We start from the raw sequence: 16,908 nt of genomic DNA on the forward strand, positions 1-16,908 counted from the left end.
TAAGGCGGCACGGTGGATCAGCTGGAAAAGTGTTGGCCTCACAGTTCTGAATTCCCGGGTTCAATCCTGGACCCGCCTGTGTGGAGTTTGCATGTTCTCCCCATGCCTGCGTGGGTTTCTCCGGGCACGCCGGTTTCCTCCCACATCCCAATAACATGCAACATTAATTAGACACTCCAAATTGCCCCGAGGTGTGATTGTGAGTGCGGCTGTTTGTCTAGATGTGCCCTGCGATTGGCTGGCAACCAGTTCAGGGTGTACCCCGCCTACTGCCCGTTGACAGCTGGGATAGGCTCCGGCACTCCCCGCAACCCTTATGAGGATAAGTGGCAAAAAGATGGATGGATGGATGGATGGATGGATGTATAAATAAGTTTAAATTTGTAAGTGTGTGGGATGTCTCTCCAAAATGCAGATTTTGATCTGTTGGGATGAGTCTAGAAAGCATCCCCCTTCATGACTTAGGTTTTCTTGTGCTGTGTGTCATGTAGTCCCCAGCTCGGTACTGGAACTTGGCTACCAAAACATCAGCTCCACCTCCATATTTGTAAGATGGGATGCACCACTCAACCCCAATGGACGGATCACGCATTACACAGTCTATGGCCTCGGGGTGCACACTGGTCAGCATCTGAAGTGGGTCACAAACGTTACCGAGATACTGATAACAGGTAGTGTGTTCATTGTGTGATGACACAGTTCAGTGTGCAGCTGTGATTGTAATACATAGCGATATCTCATTTTTACAGATTTGGATAAGTATGCTGCCTATAAGTTACATGTGACTGCATCTACAGCTGTGGGAGAAAGCGTGCTATCCCAGGAAGACAGCATCTTTGTTCTCACATTAGAGGATGGTATGTGTAGGTTGGAAACAAATATGTACTCACGAAATGGAATTGCTGTGCAACAGGAGAATTTGTTGTCTTTTGTTTGTGTGGAGAAAGATGTTTGAGAGACAAAAGACAGCAAAGCAAAAAGAGGAACAGAGAACAGTAATGGAGAAGAATAGTACATGACAACAATAACAAGAGATAAATTTTGTCAAATTTGGACTGAGAAGGCTGTGCTGCACCTCTGTGAGGAAGGTACACGACGAGGAGCAAATAAAATGGGAGGAGGCAGTACAGGAGTAGTGAGCCAGTAAGTTCTATGTGAGGAGTTAAAGGCTGCCTGCCACACACCAAGAGACTAAATTGTCAGCCCTGGTGTTGGGTTTGGCAATTTGAATCACCGGTGGACGCCGGAGCAACGTTGCAAATTAATCAATCAAAATAAGCATCAGCTTTCACACTTTTATGCCAAAAATGCATGGGAGCGAGAGAATGAACGTGCTGACCCCAAGCCATTCAAATACAGTACATTGTAAAAAGTCAAATGTTTTATGTCACAATACTTAACTACCGTATATTTATGATTTAGAATGTACCTGTGGATGAAGTAAGAAAGCTTGTGTTAAAAACGTACATGAACAGCACGTATCGTGCCGAGTATGTTATAATGAATGGGAGCCATTGAGCCTACGATTAAAGGTCAAGTGTCATCCCTATAAACATTCTAAAATAGATATTCAAATGAAAAATACATATAACATTATTCACATCAATGTCCATACGAAAAAATAAATATGAACGGAGAGCGCGTCATCCATGTGCAAAGTTGCGGAAGTGTCATTCGACATCCAAGTGGTCACCCCAGATATTCGCCATTGAAAACACGCTGTGGCCCCTACTGTGGGAGACAAACACGCCCCTTCTGACACAGAAGCTCTTTTCGAAGAAGAAAACATCTCACAACAAAGTGAAGTTACCGGGGCAATATTACCCTATTGCTTCGAGCCATATTTAAATGATATGCAGATCACGGCCTAACCACCTCCCCACCCGATCCACCTCCGCGCGGCGATGATAGAAACAACACCGCCCGCAAGCGACGATGACACCACGGCCAAACCGCCTCCCCGTCCGATCCACTTCCGCGGCGGAGATGAGATGTGAAAAAATGGCCCGGTCTATACCGGCTGCAGTTTTTTTTAATTAATAACATACTAAAAATCATCCATTTCATGACACTTGACCTTTAAATATCCACACTTTTTTCCCACCCAAGTAGTCTTTCTCTAGTGATCCACTTCTTCCTGAATTCCCACTCGATTTTTTTATGATTTCGTTTTATGGTTTCATAAAAATAAACGTACCACATCGTTGCTCTGGGTCAATGGAACTTGACTAGAATTTTTTTTCCCCAGAGCCTGATTCCCCCCCTACGAACCTCACTGTGGTTGACACCAGCTCGTCCACAGCCACCCTGACCTGGTCTGCGCCAGAGAAAGCCAACGGGTTGATCCTACAGTACACGGTCCTCTACGAGAATCAGTCGTATTTCAATTCAGTGAACACCTCCAGCAACAGAGTCACTCTAACAAACCTGCGGCCCTTCACCTACTACAATGTCTCCGTGATGGCTTTCACACGTTTTGGCCATGGCAACGTCTCCTCTGACTATTTGAGCGTGTTGTCTGGGGAGGATGGTTCGTTGATGCAAAATCTGAAAACTCTGAAGTCCCATCAGAACTGGCAAATAAATGAACTTTTGTGTTGTTTCCAGTGCCAGGCAGTCCCCCGTACAGCCTTGCCTATGAATCGCTCAGTTCCAACGAGGTGAACGTGACCTGGCTGCCCCCGTTGGCTCCCAATGGCGTCATCACCCACTACAGCTTGGAGTTGTGGAATTCCACCCACTGGATCAACCTCACTTCCCAAACCAACTTTCTGCACTTGACCCACCTAAGAAAGTACGCGCGCTACCGTGTCATGGTGCGGGCGCACACCCGGGCCGGGCCGGGGAATTTCAGCTCCGAGGCACTCAACATCACCACACTGGAGGACGGTGAGATGGACAGACGAGCTGATGGGTGGGGGTGAAGGAGGGAGTCTTAATTCCTTTATTTCTTCTGTGCTTCTTTTCCTTCATTATTCATCTTTGTCCATCAGGTCGGCGAAAACTCACTTTTTTTTTTATTTTAGCAGCAGCTAAAGACACACAAGGTTGCAGTGCCATCGGTTTTCCACAGAACAGTTGTCGTTGTTGTCATTGTTACTTGATTCGACAGTTTCTCTCCCACATCACAGCTCCAGATATGCCTCCTCAGTTCCTCTATGCCAGGAAGTTGTCCGACTTTCAGGTGGAGTTGTCCTGGGAACCCCCGCTCATAGCCACTTCAGACATACTCTACTATATTGTCAGAGTGTGGTGAGTTCTATTTCTCAACGGAGAAAGAAGAATGGCTCCACTGTGATCAGCGGACCTCTTTGTCAGGAACGAGACAACAAATCTGCTGCAGAATGTAACCGAGACATCAGTGGTTATAAATCTGAACATTGAGAGCCGGTATAATGTGTCGGTTTCCACCTGGACCAGGATGGGAGACGGAGGGGTGCGGGCTTACATAATCTCCGATGCAGGTAAGTGTGGTCTCCACATTTGCTAATTTTTTTATGAAATTGTCTCTGATGATCATTTGTTTCTTTAGAGCCCTTCGAGCCACCCCAGAAAGTCACCTTTGCAAACGTGACTATGTCCGCTGTAACCGTGCTGTGGTATCCACCGACCAAACCCAGCGGAATTGTGATTGTTCGCTATACAATTTACTACAGTGACAACAAATCTGTTGTCAAGCAGGTGAGACACACAAACCTGTGGAGGTAGCTGAAGGCTTACGTTTGCAAGTGGCAGCCAAGAAATTTCAAAGATTTTGAATGTATCAGCAGGAATCAAATCATTATTTCCCCCATTGAATACAGTCAAATACCTTTATATGTGAAAAGATACTGCCACTCATGTCATTCTGTCCTGCCACAGGAAGTTCCTGTTACAGATGTTTCTGTCCCTGCATCGCCGAATACGCTTCTGTTCTGGACTCTGACTGGTCTGGTCGGGGGAAGTAACTACACAGTGTGGATGACTTCAAGTACTGTACGGGGTGACGGAGGAGTCCAGAGCGAACCACTTAGCTTGCTCTTACCTGAGGACGGTCAGTCAGATATGCCAAAACACCCAGATATACGACATTAAGCAGATTACTGCACAATGTTCTCTCACCAGCCATCTCATTGGGTTCGCCTCCACAATATTGTGACATCCGGTTGAAGAAAATCAAATATTTTTATTTACAAAGATTAGCGCTCTGATTACAGGCGAGACATCAACAAGTTTAGTATTGTGCAGTGGTGTAGTACTATGGCAGACATAGTATAATTCACCTAGTTAACAATTACTACTTTGCTAGTAGTACCCACTGTATAGCATGAAAATATCCACCAGCGTACAGATTAGCCTCACTGGTAAAATGGTAAAATGTCCCACCAGTATGCCAAAGCGATCCAGCTAGTATGCAGATAAACTGTTCTGTCATACAGTAGTGTACTGTACTCTACTCTGTCTACTAGTGTACTGAATTGTGTTTGAAAAGTGCATACTAGTGCATCAACCTTATGATGGTTGTCAAGGATATTAAATAAATACTTGAGCAGTATTCCATATAATTTGCACATATATAGTGAAAGTAGGCGCCACAAAACGGATGGATAGAAGTTTTTAATTAGGGTCTTGGTTGTGTAGCGGTTCACATTGGTGGCTGGTGTGAGATTGTTGCTCCACACCTTTCTGACAGCGTCAGTCAAAACAGAGCATTGTAATCTGTAAAGACACATCTTTTGTATACAGTTTCATTAGATTGTACGGGTGTACCTAATAAAAGGTCTGGTGAGCATATAAATTATCATATCTAGTTGCAGTCTCACTGGAAGACGCATCTGCACAGCTTTTTCAACACTCTCCTTCCACCTCCATGAAAAAAATGACATAAAAACGGTGCTCAGGCTGCTCAGTGAAAGGAGATAACTCTCCATCTCGCAAACTGGCTCTTGGGTTTTTTAGTCCCGAGGGCAACCAGTTTGTATTTCCTTTCCCTCAGCAGGATGAAAGTTGTGTGGGATTAGAAGGGAAAAGAACAAAGTGCAAGTGCAAAAGCACTTGATGACAGAGTAACAAAGGCTGACAGATCTCGCGAGCTGGAGTCGCACGCCGCCCTTATGCCGTGGTTGATTCATTGCCATGGATACGGGCATTCTCCTGTATGTACGCATGTAATGTTCACTTTGATGCTGTGAATTCCAAGTTGACGTCAGAAGGCCTTGTTTTTATGTGATTTTGTGAAAAAGGGTGCAGACAGCTTCCAGTGACGTAGATCCAATTCAATAGGCACGTACTAGCGAACAATAGTAATGAAACGATGATATCTGGTAACTGACTATATATCTCTGCCTGTGATCTAGCCGCTCCATTCTCAACTGAGCAGCGGACCACCACGCCGCCTTGTCTCTGCCGCTCAGCCAAGCCCAGCGGGGGCTCGGTTCCCCCCCTAGGCACTGACTCCACACATACCTGGCCTGCCTCAATCCTCTCATTGATCCAAATATCATATTTAACTTTTCCTTGCTTCTCAGGTTAAACATTCAGGATGAGTATTGTCTTCCCAACGATTTTTTTTTCCCATCCCTAAAGGCACATTTCGCTTCTGAATGGCTTTTTTTTTTTAATTCTCTTAACACTGTCTCTTTGAGGTATATATTTCCACCTTGTCTTTTTTCTGTTGTTGTCTATTAACCCCAACACTGCTGGTACAATGATGACTGTTTGAAACTAATGATGACTGGCAAAATCACATTAAAGGAGACATTAGGTATTTACAGGCGTCTTAATAACATTGGTGGGCTTTGCATTTGGTACCTGGTGTCTTCAACAGAGCATGTGGGCCTTTGTGCGTGACCGTGTAATCCAGGTTTTACTTGAAAATGTCTCTTGATCTTCATCTAGCCTAGCTGGCCATGTCAGAGCCAAAGAAATTGGAGGAACATTTTTTGTGGAAATTATCACCACTTTTTTGAAACAGTCAGCCAGAAATGAGCACCCATAAAGGCACTTTTTCCTCTCATGGATAAACTACAGATTAAGTAGGGAAGACCAAGTTTCCTTCTCCCTAGCCATTTCGTCCAGCTCTTCCGTGGAAATCCATGTTCCCTAAATCCTTTAAAAGTCAAATTTGCATAAAATGTCTCCTTTAATGCAAAATCATTTTGATGTGGTTTGATAAGAATGTCATGAATCACTAACCCACCCGTCTTCCCTTCAGTGCCGTCCGACTCCGTCCACAACCTGACCGCTCAGAGCTTCAGCTCCACCATTGTCATCGTGAGCTGGGACCCTCCCCTGGAGCCCAACGGCCGCCCCCACTACATCCTCACCTTGCAGGAGGCTGGCGTCATCCCAGTTGTACCCAACCAAACCCCTCCTGCGGTCAACAAAACAATCGAGGTCACAACCAACGAGACTGTTTTCCTCTTCACCAAACTCAGAAAGTATTTTCCTTATGTAGTCACCGTTACCCCGGCGACAAGGGCTGGCACTGCCCATAACCAGACCAGCACCATCTACCTGAGGACGGATGACGACGGTTAGTTCAAGGAGAGGGACCGTGGCCGTCGTTGATGTATATGTGTCTTAAATGTATTTTTGGTGTCAGTCCCAAGTTCTTCACCATTGCTGGTCTCCGCGGTGAACTTGTCATCATCTTCCATCGCCGTGGCATGGAAGCCCCCCCTGGAGGCCAATGGGGAGATCACAAAGTACATGCTCACGCTCTTCAGCCCCGCAGGCTCAAGCACTACACAGACCTCCGACAGCTTCTTCACTCTCACCGATCTGCTGCCGTACACCGCTTACAACCTGAGCATTACTGCGGCAACACGTAAAGGCTCTGGGCCCGCGTTGGTATTGATGCTGCACACAGATGAGGGGGGTAGGTTTTTCTGGGGTGCCCCTCTCTGTATGTGCATCCGTGCTTGTCTGTCCTTTCTTTGCGTGTCTGTGTGATCAATGTTGTCAAATTTTGTCTATGTATACAATGTCAAGACTGTATGTGCAGTTAAGACCAGTAATCTTCATGGACACCAGAGTTTGGGGAATCTGTGTATCATTCCATCCAGCTCTTAAAACGTAATGAACACAATAATAAATACAGTAATTTGATAAATTACATTATATTTTTGTGTTCCAGGCCCCATGTCCCCTCCCCGTAACCTGAGCGTTTTCAACCAAACGGCCGTGTCCGTGTGGCTGAGCTGGGAACCCCCCCTGGAGCCCAACGGTGTGGTCCTGCAGTACGGCTTCCGCATCCGAGAGCTCATCACCGACACCGTCACACGCCAGGTACCGTCAATTTCACACGCCGAAAGCCCGGTCCGTCATAGTGAAAACATGAATGTGCACCCGGGAGATCTGCTTGGCAAAAACTGCACACCTGTTACACAGCTTAGCGGGTCTAATTTCACACTCCAGATGCCACTCGGCGTTAACATTAAATTCATCCGCACGTGCGCAAACAATAAGATATCATCAGCAAGTAATCAAGATGGGGTGACGATCTCCTTTCTTTTTAAATGTGTGTGTGCGTGTGTGTGTGTGTGTGTGTGTGTGCTTGTGTGTGTGCGTGTGTGCGCGCACACCATTACAGAATTCATCCGGTCCCTCAACCACTGAGTACATCTCCGGCTTCAGGCCTCATAGTTCCTACGAGATCAGTGTTCACAGTTACACCCGAGTAGGCCATGGCGACCAATTTAGCAGCCCTGTGACCTTCACCACGAATGAATCGGGTAAGAAAAGAAAATAACCCGTTTAAATGAGTGCATCACTGATCAATCATCTGCAACAACACACGCACGATTCCTGATGAGGATAGAACAATTTTATGTTGTGGTCTTATTCCAAGTCAGAAGACTAAAAAAAAAATTATCCTCAAAATTCTACACATCTTTTTCTTTCGGCTTGTCACGTTACGGGGCGCCACAGCGTGCCATCTTTTTTCCATCTAAGCCTATCTCATGCATCCTCCTCTCTAACACCCACTGTCCTCATGTCCTCCCTCACAACATCCATCACCGTTTTCTTTGGTCTTCCTCTCGCTCTTTTCCCTGGCAGCTCCATCCTCCGCACCATTCTACCAATGTACTCACTCTCTCGCCTCTGGACATGTCCAAACCATCGAAGTCTGCTCTCTCTCACCTTGTCTCCAAAACATACGACTTTGGCTGTCCCTCTAATGAGGTCATTTCTAAGCTTATCCAACCTGTTCACACCAAGCAAGAACCTCAGCATCTTCATTTCTGCCACCTCCAGTTCTGCTTCCTGTTGTTTCTTCAGTGCCACCGTCTCTATTCCGTACATCATGGCCGGCCTCACCACTGTTTTTTAAACTTTGCCCTTCATCACCGCGGATACTGTTCTGTCACATAGTAAAATGTGAAATTTAAAAAAACCTCAAAATTCTACACATAACACGATAAAATGGGGGTGAGGGAAATTTCTTTTTAAATTTGGAAAATTCTATTTTAAAAAACTAATAAATTTAATGTACTCATGCATTCAGAGCAAATGTAGATGATGAGTTTGAAATAAAAATGTTTTGCAATGCATGCAATTACAAAAAGCAATTTTATGCTAATGCTAGCAGCAAAATAAATTCTAACCTCACTTTGTCAATGTTTCCTGTGATTTAGACCATAGAGATAATTTGAAATTATATATAAATATTTTTTTACACTGGCTGAGGTCATTTGAGGTTCATTACGTGTTAAAAATGATTCACTTTGCTTGAAATTTATTGCAGGCCAGTTGTAATGGAAATGTCTGGGATGGCTCTTTGTGCAAGTCTTTCTCATGCACCAGGTTTTACTTCTGCCGAACCCCTGTGCATTCCCATCCTGTCTGCGTGTATCCATTTGTAATCTGAAGGAGTGTGTACTTCCCAGAAGATGGGATTTTCCTCAGACATGAAAGTTAGTGATATCACCGTGAAAACACGTAACAATCCAAACATGAAATCAACTTTCGTAGCTAATGCGGGAGTTACTCATCACCACATTGCTGATGATGTGCCTCCCGCTTTAATCATAAGCAATAAGTGGTCATTAGCGAACACATCAGCACCAGTGATACGGCATCATTAGCATATTGCGTGTTGTGAATTCTTTTTTCCACATTAGTGGTTCACTAAACGTGTCAGAGGTGCCGATGCGCTCAAATGCCTCACACATCAGTATGCTAGTTCAGAGATTATTTGCTCTTCTAGATTTCTATAACCCATGTGCTCATACTAATGCTGCCTCGTTTTAGTCTGAAACAAATAACTAGAGCTACCCTTGCTGGGTGCGAGAGAGAGAGAGATGAATCATTACTTGAGCTAATTTTAGAAAACCAACGCGTCTGCTTTTTATGTTGGCAGTGTCAGAAGCTGTGGCGAACCTGTCGTGTTCAGGAGTCAGCTGGGATTCCATTCATTTATCTTGGGGACCTCCGGTCAGCCCGAACGGGCAGATCCTCTTTTATGAGATTGCAATGGAGGTGGACTCATACCGCGTCAACACAGCAGAGTACACAGTTACTGGACTGCCGCCAGACCAGGAGTACATACTCAGTGTGGCTGCAGTCAACTCTGCAGGACCAGGCGAGCAAATTAACTGCACAGCTTGGACTCTTTCGGAGTCAGGTACATAGTTCACATCATGAATGTAATCCTTTCAGAGAATTGAACAACAAAGAGCAACAAGGATGTTAAATGTAATCCTTAATCATGGTGTTTCTATTTAGCCCCATCTGCCCCTCGCTTCCTCGCCATCTCTCAGGTCACAGCTAACAACGTGACACTGGAGTGGGGTTCCCCTCTCTCAGTCCCGGGCGTGCTCAAAGAGTACCGCCTGGTCACAGAGTTGCTCGAAACAAAATGCCAACCCCACGTCCCAAACCCCGAAGAAGAAACGGTCTCGGATTGCGTGGAGTCAAGTGTTACCATGTCGGTCAACGCTTCGGAAGAGGCCTCTAGTATCACGCTCCATCCTCTGGCCAAGTACCGGCACTACCGCTTCAAAGTGGCAGCAGTGACCAACGCAGGAGTCGGAGAATATACGGACTGGAATTATGCACGCACCCTGGCTGGCAGTAAGAATAATCTCGAATATATTCTGCCCTAATGACCGTGGAATCTAAAATCTGCTCTCACAAAACACTTCAATAGCTACATAAACCGGAGCAATCTTGGGACAAAGTTCCATCTATCTCTTTAGCGCTTTCCTTCTTAATGTTGCAGGTGAGTTGGAGTTTGGCTCAGTTGACCTTAGGTGAGAGGCGGGCTACACCCTAGACTGGTCGCCAGTAAACAGCTGGGTGCAGGCAGATAAACAAGCATTAACTCATTTGCTCCAGTGGACATTTTTGAGTCTTCAATGAACATAACATGCATGTTTTGGGTTTGTGGGAGAAAGCCGGCATAACTGAAGAAAACCCAGACAAGCGTGGTGAGAACATACAAACTGCACTGAGATTTGAACCCTGAACCCCAGATTGACTTGGCTGTTCAATTTCACACTTTATGTCCGGGGAAGAACTCCAGAGAACCAACTATTTATTGTTCCATATGTCCCATCTAAAACCGAGCATAATATTCTTTGTAAAAGAAGCATTTTCTATAAAATGCTTGTATTGGACCTGCACGGTGAGGAGTGCGTTCCTTAGCATTTCCGCATCATAGTCGAGATGTCCTGGATTCGAATCTTGAATTTGTTCTACCCACCCTTCCTCCCGCATTCCTCAAATAATGGTTCGGCACGAAATTAATCGTTCATTGATGTGAATATGAGTGTAGATATTTGTTTCCCTGCTACCAGCCTAGGGTGTGCCCCGACACTTTCCCTAAAGTCAGCCGGGATAGGCTTCAACTCGCAACCTTATTGAGTACAAGCTAAAGAACATGGATGGCTGGATCACATGAGATGGTCCAGCTGTACTGAAAGATGTGGCTTTATTTAATATTTGTAGCGAAATAGTCATCAACCATTATCTAAAGTAAAAAGTGAAAAATGTGTGTAAGTGGGTGATGTGCGTGTCTACCTCTCAGACCCAGATGCTCCTCCACGTGATATCAGGGTGCTGCCCACCTCCAGCAGCCTTCGTATCGACTGGGACCCTCCTGACATTATTTCTGGACCCACGTCCTACCTCGTTCAGGTCATTTCTTTCACTCACATTTTGTAAGGGTTGATGAAGTCGCCATTTTTACTGAATATTTCCCACGACTGCCCACTAGGTGGAAGGTCCCAGTTTGAATTACTCCTCTGTCCTAGCGCCGCGGGAGCTGACCACGGTGATTGTGACCAACTTGACGGCATTCTCTCTTTATTTCGTGACGGTCACCGCCTTCACCGGGCCCTTGGAGCGCGCCGCCGAGGACGGGAAGGCCGTTGGGCCCCTTGTGTTTCAAACTTTGGAGGAAGGTGTGTGGGGAAAGTTGTTACTGGACAAAGAAAAAGTGGGCAAAATATGAAAAGACTGACTCTGCTGGAGTGTTTGTGTACTCCCTCACACCGTGACCTTGCTCCCTCATTGTTTTGACTTATATTCTATTTTTTGGGGGGATATTATTCAAAATATTCAATGCTAATATACTGTATAGTACCGTAATTCCCGGCCTACAGAGCACACCTGGTTACAAGCCTCACCGAGTACATTTGTAAAGGAAATACCGTTTGGTGCATACATACGCCGCAGCTGTGTAAAAGCCGCAAGTGCTCACATTGAAACCCACATTGAAACACATGATATGTACAAAGAAAGACGGCACACAGAAAGACGTTAATGCTAGCGCTAATGCTAGCGCTAATGCCAGACTAACACGAACACGGTCGGTTAAAATGAAACCTACCGGTAAATATCACTGAGACACGACAGTAACACAGCACCAAGACGCTAGCAAAGCGCTAACGCAAGCACAGCCTAACAGGGCGGGTAAAAGTCTCTTCCTCGGCACATATATTCCACCTGTCTCATTCTTACCTTTTCCGCTCGAGTCTCCCCTTGCAGCCATTAGAAAAAAATGCACAAATTAGCCGCATCATGACATAAACCGCAGGGTTGAAAGGGTGTGAAAAAAGTCGCGGCTTGTCAGCCGGAAATTACATAATTGAGAAATACAATCTAGTCCATGGAAAGAAAAGGAGAGCACACCATTAACGAGTGAATATGAAAAGATTAAATAAAAACATTTTTGCAAGCTGTTAATATGAAAATAACATGAACATAATAAATTAATGGCAGAGCGCAAAGTCATTTATTTCTTAGGAATACCATGAAACAACAATACTCATGATGATGATATGATTCATTCATTCTGAAATAATTATCACAATGAATAAGATGCAGGTTAACATCATATCTCCAAGAATAATAACATATACAATAATAATAGATGATCAGAAAAAACATACTAAAAATAATACTGGATGCGTGTGTATGTATAATCCGATACCAAACAATGGAGTAATTAGTGTTTAATTAATCTTGACGAATAAACACGCACAAAAAAGGAAAGAACCAGCAATTTGGGCATAATAACATCGTTGAGGAATTATATTCCGATTTTGGACATGCAACATGACGCAAAATCACAACTGGATTTTCATGAATAATGCATACCAGCAATAAATCATGGACGTTGTTGAGGCCATATACGGTTGACTTTACAGAGCTAATGAAGGCTTCAGCTACTTTCTGTGTTTTCCTGTCTCTCGCCAGAGCCTAAAGACCCACCGAAGAACGTAACGGTGTCCGTGATCCCGGACCAGGTGAACCGGGTCAAGGTGACCTTCACGCCGCCGGAGGAGCCCAATGGGCAAATCACGTCCTACTTTGTGTATATCTACGAGAAGGAACTCCTGGTGAGGAACGTTAGCCTGAATACCACCCAGAAAGAAAACCGCACGCTGACTGCCGTCATCGACGGCCTAAAGGGTGGTCACAACTACAGCATTCAGGTGAGTGGGTTGGGGGGGGACTTTTAATTACTGTTAGTATTTACACTATAATGTTTGTGACTAAAGCGGCACGGTGGATCAGCTGGTAAAGCGTTGGCCTCACAGTTCTGAGGTCCCGGGTTCAATTCTGGCCCCACCTGTGTGGAGTTTGCATGTTCTCCCTGTGTCTGCGTGGGTTTTCTCCGGGCACTCCCGTTTCCTCCTCAAAACATGAAATTGCCTCTAGGTGTGACTGTTTGTCTCCATATTCCCTGTGATTGGCTGGCAACCACCTCGTGCCCGTTGACAGCTGGGATAGCCTCCAGCACTCCCTGCGACCCTTGTGAGGATAAGCGGCAAAGAAAATGGATGTTTGTGACTGTATTTTATTCAAAGCATTTTGTGAGTTCTCTAAAAAATTAAATTTGCCAACACATTATATATTGGTGCCCACTGAGCTTTTTTTTACATTCTCAAGAGTCCTGTAATATTTGTTAAATTAATTTGCAATTGGCTATATTTGCTATTTCTTTTCCTAAAATTGTTTCATCATTTCTCAATCCAGTGTTTTTCCTTTTTGTGTAATTCATTTATCATCATCATCATCATCATTATAAACTGGAAACAGGCTAACTATAGTCATATATTGTACAATCACGTTTCAAGTGTTATTCAAATTAACTATATTACACCCGCATTTGAACCCGTAATTGGTCTTCTACTGTACGCGTTGCGCTCCCTCATCCAATGCTTTTGTTTTTAGATTTCAGCAGAAAACGCCGCAGGTCAGAGTCCGCCCAGCCCACACGTCCAGATATCAACGGGAATCAAAGGTACAGCGTTCGCACTCATTTCTGGGGCAGGCTCGCCCGAGCCTGTCTACTACTGACACTTCTAAATTAAATTCACGTCTGTGCGGCATGTGGAGGACCACGCTTTCTACCCAAAAAAAAAAAAGCGCGACATTTGCAAAGATTACACCACTGTGTTTTGACTGGCGCTGTCAGTAAGGATTTCGTTTATTTGTCACGCTGCGAGCTGTTTCTTATAGTTTGACTCTTGTTCGACTAAATGAGGAATCAGAATACAGTAATCCGCTGCAATTGTGTGCTTCACTATTCATTAATTCAATTCCATGATACATGACTACCAGGATGTGTGCGTCATGAAGGGCTGCTCTGGAAAATTAGCCAATTTCACCTGCCTGAAAATTATTTCCTAATGACAAATGTAACTTTGTTCATCTATCTGTGCCAGCTAACAATTACATCCTCTTAAATTAGATGACACGCGTTACAATAATTGTGTATCCGCCTGTTGCCATTTATACAAAAGGATCAAACACAACTTCCTGCAAGTATACATTCAAGGAGCCCAAACTTCACATTAAGTACATTTGTGAGTACATTGAGACGAGATCATATTTGTGTCAGAATTCATACTTTTTGAGTCATTTCTTGTGCGTGCATGCAAGTGCGTGCGTGTGTGTGTGTGTGGTGTGTGTGTGTGTGGTGTGTGTGTGTGTGTCTGTCTGTCTGTGTCTGTGTGTGTCGACGTTGATGATTTTTAGTGGTTTTGCAGCGCCGGCCAAGCCCGCCCGAAATCCCCAGCCAGTGCTTGGCACCAAAGGGGTTGCCATAGTTACTCACAAGAGTATCACCATCCACATGCCAGCGTGTTTCTATAGTGACGACAACGGGCCAATCGAAAAAATCCAGGTCATCGTTTCTGAGTCAGGGGGTATGACTATTCACAAATGTCACTTTAATTTTGTCGGAGTTTGACAGAAAAAAAAAAAAAAAAGACTGCTTTCTAATTCCATCATGTCACAGTGAAGGATGTCCCAAAACTCACCACCTGGAGGGAAGCCTTCTTTGAAAACCCCAGCCCTTATGTGACGGACCGGGGCTTCCCCAACCCTCCTTGTCTGGAGGACACCCACAAGGTATCCAGGGACCACCGACGCACTTCCACCCCCACGGGGACGTATGTGATCGGAGAGCACGACGAGTGTATGCGTGAGAACCGTACGGACGCGCTGTGTAACGGACCTTTGAAGTCCAACACTGCTTACGTGTGAGTGGGCCGTGTAGAGTACCATCGATAGTTTTTAATGGATGAAAACTGTTTTAAATATACTCTGTGTATTCAACAGGTTTAAGTTCAGAGCAACTAACAGCATTGGCCAATCCACTGACTCTGAGTACTCTGCCCAGGTTAAAACTGCAGGTATACATAGAGAATATACACTATAGAGGCTATGGAATATAGTGGAAAAGTTAGTTTCTTTCACTAGCTTAATTTAAAAACTTTATACATCAACGACAGACCACTGTATAGAGCTCGTGCATGTGACATCACCATTTTCATGCTGCCATATTGTCAGTCAAAAAGAGCTGCTCAACAGTGTGGGGAACATTGAACCGGAGCGGAATATTCACAATGCCCGAGACTTGTTGTGCTGTTGGTTGTTACAACACACAAGACAGATATTCAAAGAGATCATTCTATAGAATAACGGCTGAAAAGACGAGAAAGGATCGATGGATTTCGGCAATTAAACTTGATTGATGGTGCCCAACCAAATACATACGACTGTGTAGTGATCACTTCATTTCGGGTAAGAATTATTCTTCTCAATCTCAAATTCCCAAGATGTATTTATAATGCCAAATTGGCTCATTAGAGAACAATGCGTTTAAAAAAAAAAAAAACTCCAACGTACATTAAGCGTGTTGCAGCCACACGTTAATCTTTGGTAAACCTCTCCCCGACAGACTTTTTTTTTTTCTAATATGCATTGTTCTCAAATGAGTCCAATGCGTATTTAAAAAAAGAAACTAAACCGTCGGTCACACTGAGGTTTACATAGGTTAACGTGTGGCTGCAACATGCTTCCGTGTACGGGGGCTGAAGTCTATCCCAGCGGTTTATTTTCTTTTTTTAAATAAGCATTGGACTCATTTGAGAACAATGCATATTTAAAAAAAAAACACGTCTGTCACGGAGAAGTTAACCAATGTTTAACGTGTGGCCAAAACATGCTTCCGTGTACAAGGAGCCGACTTGCTGCCTTTAATTTTTTTCCAATCACAGTTAATGAATGCGACTTTGTGTAAAACCAGGGGTCATTTATTTAAATTTTGGTATTTGTATTAAAAAAATCTGACTGGCTCCATCACTATGTGGGATTTATTCTTGATTGAAAACAGATTCAGCAATGAAGTATTTGTATGCATCCAGACTACGCTTTCAAACTCTTCCATGTAAATCTCGACGACTTATCTCACCAGATACATGTGTAGATCCAGTTGTCCAAGACAAGCGGAAGCTGGTTTATAGTCCAAATTCTCATCAGCGAAAACATCGATTTCGCCATTAAATTCATGTCCTATATGCCAAGTGTCTCCCATTTTTCCACGTAACGGTGTTTATTATCACCTTCTAAATGTTTAACGGTATCGGACAAAACTCTGGGTGTCGTGCTATAAGACGTATTTTTGCGTTGTCTCCAACCAACTTAGCATTGAAGAATGCTTTGTTTGACCGACACTTCCGGCCAGTGACGTGATCTGATGACGTAAGAGCACATATATTAATACTGCAGATCGCAATGGATCTGTTTTGCTAGTCGAACTCGGATGTAAAAAAATCTCCTCTGACCGGGCAATTGGAGTATGGAAAAAGCACTCCAGCCTTGTTAGGCTGAATCCCAAATCTGATTGGTTGTAGAAACTGTCCGATTGCTCAATGAGTTTTATTTACACCAGCCAGCACTTCTGATTTTGAAGGCTGCGGGCAGATGAGCTAGACATGACAACAAATAGATTCTGAATTCTAAAAATTTAAAAAAAAAAATCATTAACATCCACATATATGGTTTTGGTACAAGGTATGGTACTGGTAGCAATGCAGCAAAGACAAACATAAAATTAAGAAAATAGTTTGGAACGGATAAGTACGATTCAATGGAAGAAGCTTAGAATTTAGTTTGTAAATGTAGGGC

The 16,908-nt window shown here is 44.2% G+C and overlaps 1 protein-coding gene across 1 annotated transcript in view; it reads left to right on the forward strand.

Moving 5' to 3' along the window:
- ptprq (protein tyrosine phosphatase receptor type Q) overlaps positions 1–16,908 on the forward strand; it is a 43,248-nt gene that overhangs the window by 12,506 nt on the left and 13,834 nt on the right. Inside the window, exons 13-33 of the mRNA XM_061821997.1 lie at positions 492–671; positions 750–857; positions 2,249–2,530; positions 2,608–2,889; positions 3,132–3,252; positions 3,319–3,464; positions 3,533–3,681; positions 3,862–4,033; positions 6,194–6,514; positions 6,584–6,859; positions 7,118–7,269; positions 7,574–7,715; positions 9,344–9,607; positions 9,709–10,056; positions 11,012–11,121; positions 11,201–11,387; positions 12,685–12,923; positions 13,666–13,735; positions 14,484–14,642; positions 14,735–14,978; positions 15,058–15,131. Of these exons, the coding sequence (XP_061677981.1) occupies positions 492–671; positions 750–857; positions 2,249–2,530; positions 2,608–2,889; positions 3,132–3,252; positions 3,319–3,464; positions 3,533–3,681; positions 3,862–4,033; positions 6,194–6,514; positions 6,584–6,859; positions 7,118–7,269; positions 7,574–7,715; positions 9,344–9,607; positions 9,709–10,056; positions 11,012–11,121; positions 11,201–11,387; positions 12,685–12,923; positions 13,666–13,735; positions 14,484–14,642; positions 14,735–14,978; positions 15,058–15,131 (4,026 nt within the window). The remainder of the gene's footprint in view (positions 1–491; positions 672–749; positions 858–2,248; positions 2,531–2,607; positions 2,890–3,131; positions 3,253–3,318; positions 3,465–3,532; positions 3,682–3,861; positions 4,034–6,193; positions 6,515–6,583; positions 6,860–7,117; positions 7,270–7,573; positions 7,716–9,343; positions 9,608–9,708; positions 10,057–11,011; positions 11,122–11,200; positions 11,388–12,684; positions 12,924–13,665; positions 13,736–14,483; positions 14,643–14,734; positions 14,979–15,057; positions 15,132–16,908) is intronic.

Source organism: Syngnathoides biaculeatus, chromosome 6, assembly GCF_019802595.1.
Source record: "Syngnathoides biaculeatus isolate LvHL_M chromosome 6, ASM1980259v1, whole genome shotgun sequence".
NCBI lineage: Eukaryota > Metazoa > Chordata > Actinopteri > Syngnathiformes > Syngnathidae > Syngnathoides > Syngnathoides biaculeatus.